This window comes from Xiphophorus maculatus, chromosome 20 (genome assembly GCF_002775205.1).
Source record: "Xiphophorus maculatus strain JP 163 A chromosome 20, X_maculatus-5.0-male, whole genome shotgun sequence".
Classification (NCBI taxonomy): domain Eukaryota; kingdom Metazoa; phylum Chordata; class Actinopteri; order Cyprinodontiformes; family Poeciliidae; genus Xiphophorus; species Xiphophorus maculatus.
The window spans coordinates 28,579,716-28,588,754 of record NC_036462.1 but is presented as its reverse complement, the minus strand read 5'-3'; the positions used below and the strand labels follow the sequence as shown (position 1 = coordinate 28,588,754).

The window sequence follows — 9,039 nt, the reverse complement described above, 5'->3', positions numbered from 1 at the left end:
TTTTTTATATCAGTCATGATAGCTTATTAAGTGCAGAACTCTCAAAATGGAGCAAACACATTTCCTCTTTTCCTGGCCCTATTTCTTTACATTTGCTCCTTTCTGGTTTTAAAGGAACACATGTGAAAAATCTATTGATTTGTGGCTATTTAATTTTAAAACTATTCCACACCAGATTATCGATCAACTAGCAGCAATTTAAGGTACAAAGTTTGCTCTCTTACTTAGCTCGCACCTGTTAATGAGCATCAGCTCTGATTTGTAGCCTCGTGTGTAATTCCATCCCATTGAAAAACGTAGCCACCCACCATTAACTTTTCTCCCCCTTTGTAGCAGACAAACAGAATCTGATTGGCTGTCGCACGGAGAGCCCGTCTCGTGATTGGCCGCTTCTTGTTTCCGTTGGTACTATGTAAACTCCCTGACGTTCCTCGGTTTGCTCTGAGACAGACTGGGGAGAATGGCCGCCAGTGGAGGTTAGCAAAGTCTTCATTGTTTTCTCCTCTGACCACATTGAAATAACGCTTTTTAAAGTCACAGCGTGTGTGTTTAGCAACTGACCGAGCACGGCCTGTTGGACGAGTTAAAAGTCGTGACACGTTGCGTGCTCGTCGGAGGAAGTCATGCCTCTTTATCACTACTCCAAACAGTTGTTTGTCGTTTGCTCGGCTAAGTTGCTAGCGTTAGCTGTGTGGCTAACTTTCGGCCGGTTAGCTCGCTACCCACAGCTGATTGTGTAAACACTTGTTTGTGGCAAGAGACTGACGGCAGACAAATGCCATTCATTAATGATATTATCGCAGTCATTTGGGTGACGTCGTGTTATGTAGCTTTATGGTTTTAAACGATGTGTATGCAGCTACTAAAAACACTTTTTGCCCCTTGTAGCTCGCAATTTTGTGTCAAAGAATGCTTGCTAACATTAGCTCTCTGCCTATGTGCTGCTAAAAGTTAAGCTTGCACGTCTTCCAACCTAAATGGCAGTATAGCTAATTATTTGTAATGAACATATTGCGCTACTCCGTCCCAATTTTAAGTACTTCGGTACTCTTAGGGTTTGTTCTTACTCTTTTTTTTTTCGCTACTAAAACAGACGTCGGGCATTCGACATGTTAGCAAATTAGCTACCACCTGGCGAGACAGTAGTTTCTATTCATCCATTGCCAGCCTTTGTCCTGTCAAGAAGGAGTTGGTGTTGCTTAACACGAGGTATGTGTTGAAAAGTACTTCAAGTCTCTCCAAGACGGCAAAGCTGCGGTTTAGACGTCGTGAGGCCAGTCATGCAGCTCTGACACATGTAATAATAGTTCATGTTGTAATTTAAGGTTCCTATTTTAGGGGAAACACCACAGAATTAACTTGGTTATAAACTTGTATATTAAGCACATGTCCCGATTTGAACCTCGACTCGGGAGTTGGAAACAAAACCTAAAATGAGTTTTACCACCCACATTAGCCTTTAAAACGACTCAGAATAACTTCCAGTCCACTGACACTACAGCCATCGAACTTCATTGTCTCTATTTATTAGCATCTGACTGTAACGTTGAAACAAACTCTGAGCCCTCATGCTTTTCAGATGATATGAAAAACGATTAACTTTATGTATTCCTTTGTGTCTTAGCCAGAAATTGGAAAACATTTAGGTGTATAAATTTGAGAAGTTCTTAAGGTCAACTAGTAGGAAGGCTCCCCCAAAAAAATTATTGGAAAGAAATTGTGCTGAGAGTTGCAACGTGGTGTTTTAATTATTTCCACCCAGTCATTAAGCAATTACTTATATAGTTTGTATTTTTGTTGCAGTGAGATTTTAATCAGGGGTGATGAATGGTGCTTCCAATACCTTATCTGACTAAATTGTTTTTGTGAACAGAATCATCTCAAAATAGCTGATTTTGTCTCACTTATAAGCAAAATAATCTTCTGTAGGCCAGATGATTAGCAGGGTTTAGTACAGTGTTCCTCAATTCCAGTCTTCATGCCCTCCTGCTTGTTTCAGGTGTTCCCCTTCTACCACACACCTGGATTGAATCTATGGGTGATTAACAGGCTTCTGCAGTACTTGATGATTGCAGAAGAGGTCATGCAATCATTTGGATCAGCTGTTCTGAAATACAGACATCTAAAACATGCAGAGCAGGGGGGCCTGAGGACTAGAATTGAGAAGTGCTGGTTTAGTAAGATGTGGAGGTGGTATGATGTGTTGCTCTTTTTAACTTTCAGTGACATTTTAATAGACTCTTGGAACAGTGTTTTGGTTTCAAAACTACATAGATTTTTTTTGGTATCTTTTTAATTCAAACCTGTGGTATATCTTGACACCTACACCCGACCCTTGCTGAAACACGAGTGTACAGACTTTTGCAGCGCTTTTAAGTGGTTTTTTTTTTTTTTTTTTTTTTTATGCATTCACATTCTTAAATGGAGATTTTCTATTCTCAGACTTGGGCATTTTAATAAAAAAAAACCCAAACATTTCTCATCTCACAGTTAAATTATTCAGTTTTCTGTTTTAGGTGTAAAAGTATAAATTCGGCTGAGTTATCTCAAAGATTTTCTAAGACATAGTGGAGTGAGGGGAAGAAAGGAGATGCTGTTGAAACGTTGTTATAAATTTCCCATTTTTTTATGGCACTGATTTGCTGAGAGCTGGCCTTAATTTCTAATCTGAAAACCTAATCTGAGCAGGATTGGTTTCTAGCCTAACTTGTCACAGTTCCAAGTTAATTCCCCAGGTATTTTGTTTTTTAGTTGTCATTCCAAAAGGTGAAATAACTTTCTCTTTGTATCATTCTTTAGAGGTAGGCAAGCTGTTACAAGTACAAAATGGGACACCTCCAGCCACCAACTACAACGGGGTAGATGCTGTCCACGCTTGCAACATTCTTCAGCAACTCAAAGCTTTGTACGATGAAGCACAACTCACAGATATTGTCGTAGAAGTGGACCACGGCAAGACTTTCTCGTGCCACCGGAATGTTCTTGCAGCCATCAGCCCATACTTTAGGTTGGAAATGATTTGACATGAAAAATACTTTTCAGTTTAAACAATGCTAGACATGAATTAGTACGCTTGATTTCATGTTTTTTTTTGTGTCTCATCTTTAGGTCCATGTTCACCAGCGGCCTTACAGAGAGCAGCCAGCGTGAAGTCAGAATTGTGGGCGTGGAATCTGAATCCATGCACCTTGTCCTTGACTATGCCTACACCTCCAGAGTCGTGCTCTCAGAGTCCAACGTCCAGGCTCTGTTCACGGCAGCCAGCATTTTCCAGATCCCTGCTCTGCAGGACCAGTGTGCCCAGTTTATGATCAGCCGACTTGACCCTCAAAACTGTATAGGCGTCTTCATGTTCGCAGATGCATATGGACATCAGGAGTTGAGGGAACGCTCACAGGACTACATCCGCAAGAAGGTCAGTTGAACAATTTAGGATAATTAAAGGGGACCTGTTATGCAAAGTTAACTTTTTGCATGTTTTTATACTTCCATCTGGGTCTCAACTGATAAAAATAACCCAAGTGTTGGAGGGAAAAAAAAAAAATCCCACCCAGCTATTTTTTGTTATTTTGGTGTCTGGAAAATGAGCCGCTTCAAAAAACTCATTTAATTGTTGAGTCAATTGACAGTCACTGTGCCTTCACCTAGCAACCCAAGCGGAGCTCCAGCATGTTTGATCAGCTGGTTTTACTGCTTCAAAAGACAAGTATTTTGTTGCTGTTCTGCTATCCAGATCCGTTTGCTGCATTCTTGTTGGTTGTGTCGGAGGCTCTACTACTGCTTTTCAAAGATGTGCAGTTGTATAATTGTGCATCTGTTTTGCAGCCAGTTTTACATGTGAATGTAAACATTAACTTGACATGGAAAGCAGCAGCTCATTTGGATTTAAAGTGACAAGAGGCCTTGAAGCAGCTCATTCTGAAAGTAGATCAAAACAGGCAGAGCTGGCCAGACTAAAATCTGATTATCTAAGACTGATTTTGTGCAAGAAATGCAATTAACATGTTTTGTATGTTTTATCATACAAAACGTGTATGTTTTCTTGACCTGTTCAAGGAAGCATAATGGGTCACCTTTGTCCTGTAAAAGTCCTCCTTTGCAATCAGTGTGTTTTTGTGCAGGCCTAAACTTTTCATCTTTTGTCGTAGTTCCTGTGTGTTTCAAGGGAGCAAGAATTTCTCCAGATGACCAAGGAGCAGCTGGTCAGTATTCTAAACAGCGATGACTTAAATGTGGAGAAGGAAGAGCACGTCTACGAGAGCATCGTCCGCTGGCTTGAGCATGACCGACCTGGCCGTGAAGCCAACCTTGCCGAGGTGTTTTCCCAGTGCATCCGTCTGCCCTTGCTGGATGAGGCCTTTCTCAGTCGGATACCCGCCCCTTTCGCCTGCGCTCTGTCTCTCTCTAAAGACCCCGCCGAGGCAAAAGCTCGCCTCACCGGCACAAACGGCTGTCCACAGCGTCTGGGCATGACAGCCTCCGAGATGGTGATCTGCTTCGACGCGGCCCATAAACACTCAGGTAAGAAGCAGACGGTGCCTTGCCTGGACACAGCCACAGGACGGGTGTTCAAGCTCTGCAAGCCACCCAACGATCTCAGAGAGGTCGGCATCTTGGTGTCGCCGGAGAACGACCTCTACATCGCCGGCGGCTACAGACCGAGCAACAGCGAGGTTTGCATCGACCATCGAGCGGAGAGTGACTTCTGGCAGTATGAGCACGCAGGAAACCGATGGCTTCCTCGAGCTCCTCTGCTGAGGGCGAGGATAGGATGCAGACTCGTGCACTGTTGCGGGAAACTTTACGCTCTAGGAGGCCGAGTTTACGAAGGGGATGGACGAAACGCGTTAAAGTCAGTGGAGTGTTACGATGCCAGAGACAACTGTTGGATGGCAGTCGGTCCAATGCCAGTTGCCATGGAGTTTCACAGTGCGGTGGAATATAAAGACCGGATCTATGTCCTCCAAGGTGAGTTTATACTCTTAAAGAAAAGTCTTGTGTCCATCGCTTTATAATCAAAATCTTTTAAAAATCTTTTTCAGGTGAATGTTTCTTCTGCTACGACCCCCGTAAGGACTATTGGAGCCATCTAGCCCCAATGAGCGTCCCTCGGAGTCAAGGTCTGGCTGCCTTGTATAAGAACTGCATCTACTACATTGCTGGAATTTGCAGGAACCACCAGCGCACCTTTACAGTGGAGGTCTATGACATAGAGAGCAACACATGGAGCCGAAAGAGAGATCTGCCCTTTGACCAAGCCACGAGCCCGTATATCAAGGCCATGCTGCTGCAGGGAAAGCTGCACCTGTTCGTACGTGCCACGCAGGTCATGGTGGAGGAGCATGTGTTTCGCACCAGCCGCAAGAACTCCCTTTACCAGTACGACGACGAGGCAGACACGTGGACCAAAGTCTATGAAACCCCCGACCGTCTTTGGGATTTAGGTCGCCATTTTGAATGCGCGGTGGCCAAACTTTACCCACAGTGTCTACAGAAAGTGCTTTGAGCTAAACTATGAACCGGATCTTATTGGGCGGTGCAGGGGAAGTGGTGTCGGTCCTGCCTGCCTTGTGCCTGGTGTTACCTTGAGTTTTACACCATGCAGATTGTTTTTTTGTTTTTTCCTGTTGAGTCTTAAGTTGTTCAAACTTTGATTTAACATGATCAAAATGGGGGTGGGTTTAAAGATTGCAGTATTTTTTTTTTTTTTCTAGACAGCACCAACTACACACACTGAAGCATGTTTAACAAAACCCTACAACAAATCATAAGTGCAATTATCCTATTTTCACTTGTTGTTGAGCCATGTTTGTCTGTTTTGTTTGAAATTAAAAGTTATTGATTATTATAATTTTTTTTTAATGTTTGGCATGCTAATGAGGGTGTTTGGATGACAAAATGCCGTCTGGAGATAAGGATGCTATGCGTCACCATAAAGTGAAAATCTCTCTATATAAATAACTATATAAACTCTAAATTCATACGGGTAAGGAGAGTACCATAGCTCATTACTTGGTTGCTAACTCGGAGGCTTGTTTGTGTGTGCATGTGGTTTTGTTTTTGCATTTGTCCATGCCTCTCTTCAGCTTATTTTTAAATTGGTTTTATTGTGAAGTGTGCTTGTGATTTACATTATCCTAGTGTTTTAAAATGCAGAGGCATGTTTGATAGTTTTGGGCATGGGCTGGTACAATAATTCTAAATTTAAAAGACAAATGACTAAGAACTTAACTATTTAAAATGGATAAAACTTTTCCTACTACTTCAAAAATTAAATTCACTATTAGTTATAACTGCTTATACCATATGTTGACAGTCAGGTTTAGATACATTACACAAGTGCCCATTGTATTTAGCAGTGGTTCACAACTTTGTGCAAATATTTAACATTTTTGTCATTCAACTACTCATCAAATAACACAGGTTAGTCAGGCTATCTGCTCTGGTGACAAGTTTTAAAACCCACATTTTTAATGTCAGTTTTCTATCAAACAAAGTCAACAGTCCCCCACGATATGCTTTGAATCTTTTCTAGTCAATGTTTCAGCTAAAACAATCTAAGACTGGAGTTCAATAATTCTTACCTTGGTGCATTTCGGTGCAACACACCAATGTGTGTTAAAGGCGCCAGTTGACGTGCATTTTGTGTTGAAGTGCACCAAGGTGTTCCCCTTTAGAGTGCTGGGTGGTGCTCCTTCTATTTCACACGAGCGTTCTCGCTTTTTGTAATGGGAAATCTCAAATGGATCAACTTGTCTTTTGGTTAAGCAGTAGGGAAAATCAAAATCCTTGGTCCAACCAGGATTGATGGTGCAGAGCAACAGGTGGGAGAAGAGTCTATGCTACATACATCTGTATGAAACTGGAATTTGTCAGACCTCTTGTTGAAAAGGACGTCCACCTGTATGAGAAATATCCCATAAAACGTTTCAGGTCCTTGAATCCTTAGTAGTTCAAAGCCTTGGTGTTCCAGTAACCGACCCATGCCTAGATTATTTTATGACCCCATCTTCCTTCATAAGCATCAGCATATAAAACCACATTGTATGGAACTAGATCTTTTGTTTCTTTTTTTTGGATACCAATCGAATGCGGCTCACACTTTTATTTTTTGAGTTGGCATCCGTTGTGTGTCATATGCAAATATATTTTAACTTAAGTGAAGTCTTAGAGTATTCACTCTCCACATTGGAGATATAATGACGGAGTCAAATCTTTGTGCTAACACTAAGTGGCAAGTTCCGACCAACTAACAGGTTTACCTCAGATTCATCGGACGTGGAGAAAAGGGACGTCTTCAGGACGTTTTGTCTTGACAGAACAGCCGTGTAAAAAGCTCTGCTTGGCATTCGGATGTTCGATTGGCTTTCGGCCTCGCGTTGTAATTTTCTAGAAGGTTGACAAAATGCCATTAAAAAAAAAAAAAGCATTTGAGGTCTTGTTATAGTCGTTGTGGACATTGAAACTAATTTTGTGGTAGCAATAAATCAAGGAACTGTGATTAGGCTTTATCTTGTATTACCTTAGTGCATTAATGTTTTTGTTTGCTTGTCTATGCTTGTGGGGTGGGGGAAATGGTAGTACTAGTACCGGTAATTGTTTGGCTGTTCCATGGGTGCAGACTTGGACTGATGTGTATTTTGGTGCATATTATGTGTGATGCCAATGTGCCTGTGGCTAAAAAAAAAAAAAGAGGGGGGCATCCAAATCCACATCTCCTCACGAAGAACATTTGAAATGTCAGCTCAACATTGCACTGAATTACTATTCACTTCGGTTGTCCTTAACTGCAAACTTTACGATGTACCCTCAAACAAGACCTACTACGCAAGGGTCTGGAGTTTGTTCTAACAGCCATGAATCTTTTTTTTTTTTTTTACCACGCCGTCACTCGGGCACAAACTGTTGGTGCTGCTTTTTTAGACAATCTTGTGTAAAAAGAAAAAAAAACAACCCACAATCGACTTGTCCTCCCTGTCAAAGTGATTTGATTTTATTTTTTTCCCCTAAAGTGCTCAGTTTCCCCATGCAGGTTGTCATGTCATCGAAGCACTGCACGCGTTTTTTGTTGGGTTTTTTTGACATTACCAGGAAAGAGTGCCCCTCTATTTTCTGAAAGGTTTCAGTAAATATATAGAGATATAGCAATCAACAAGAAGGTTTAAATGGAAATGAATCTTTTAACGAGTCACATTCAGCAAGAACTTTGAGGATATATTTACTTCTCTGAGAGAAGGTCCGCTGTTCGAAAGACACTGAGCTGATTTTAATCACACTGCTTGAACAATAACCTCCAAAAGACACTCCTTCACAAGTGATCTGTGTGGTCTGAGCCCCTCTAACGCGGCTCCAACATGGCCACTCGAGAACCAGGAACGGAGAACTCTCAGGATTTCTACTGATACACAGTACTGTATTTAATTTTGTTTTGTGATGTGTAATATACTGTACTATAGGTTTGCTGTACTTGCACAGTTTTCTAAACTTGCGTTCAGTTTCTTTTATAACTTGGAAAAAAAAAATAGATGTGATTTCTTTTTTCTCGTCTCAAGTGGCTGTTTTATTTTCTTTCCTTATGTGATGATCTAATTTGTTATTGTAGTGTAATCCTCTTACGAGAGAAAAAAAAAAAAAAAAGATTACCTGCACGAGTGCTAAATTAGATTTCTTTTTGTCCTGCCCTGTAGTACATTAGCTTTTGTAACATCTTGCTCCATCTTTTGATTATTTTTAACACCAGTCTTGCCATAACAACAAGCTAAAACAAACCGCTCTCTGTGTCATAAGACGCTTGTTCGGATCAGCTCTACTTATTGTTCATTGGTGCTATTCCATTGTTTTAATTTCTTGTCCTTACTTTTACTTTAAAATATCTGTTTTGTTTTTTTCTTTGGGTTTCAGGTTATAATGGTTGTTGAGCTCAACTGTGAACTTCACATTGCACATAAATGAAAATAATAATAAAAAAAATTATTACGATTGAAGTTTATTTGTTTTACATTTGACATGCATGCGTTTAGACAAGAGAGTGAGATGTGG

General features: G+C 41.0%; 1 protein-coding gene across 1 annotated transcript; it reads left to right on the top strand.

The window, feature by feature from the left end:
• The first annotated feature begins 460 nt into the window (after positions 1-460).
• kbtbd8 (kelch repeat and BTB domain containing 8) lies at positions 461-8,984 on the top strand. Its single transcript, XM_005814421.2, has 5 exons — positions 461-476; positions 2,800-3,007; positions 3,109-3,415; positions 4,149-4,968; positions 5,043-8,984. The coding sequence occupies exons 1-5, from the start codon at positions 461-463 to the stop codon at positions 5,504-5,506; spliced, it is 1,815 nt and encodes a 604-aa protein (XP_005814478.2). The 3' UTR covers positions 5,507-8,984.
• The last annotated feature ends 55 nt before the right edge of the window (positions 8,985-9,039 follow it).

Excerpts from the sequence above, each read along its gene's own strand:
- kbtbd8 (XM_005814421.2), top strand. Across the intron at positions 3,008-3,108 it reads GCCATCAGCCCATACTTTAG|GTCCATGTTCACCAGCGGCC; the intron begins GTTGGAAATGAT and ends TCTCATCTTTAG. Across the intron at positions 4,969-5,042 it reads CCGGATCTATGTCCTCCAAG|GTGAATGTTTCTTCTGCTAC; the intron begins GTGAGTTTATAC and ends AATCTTTTTCAG.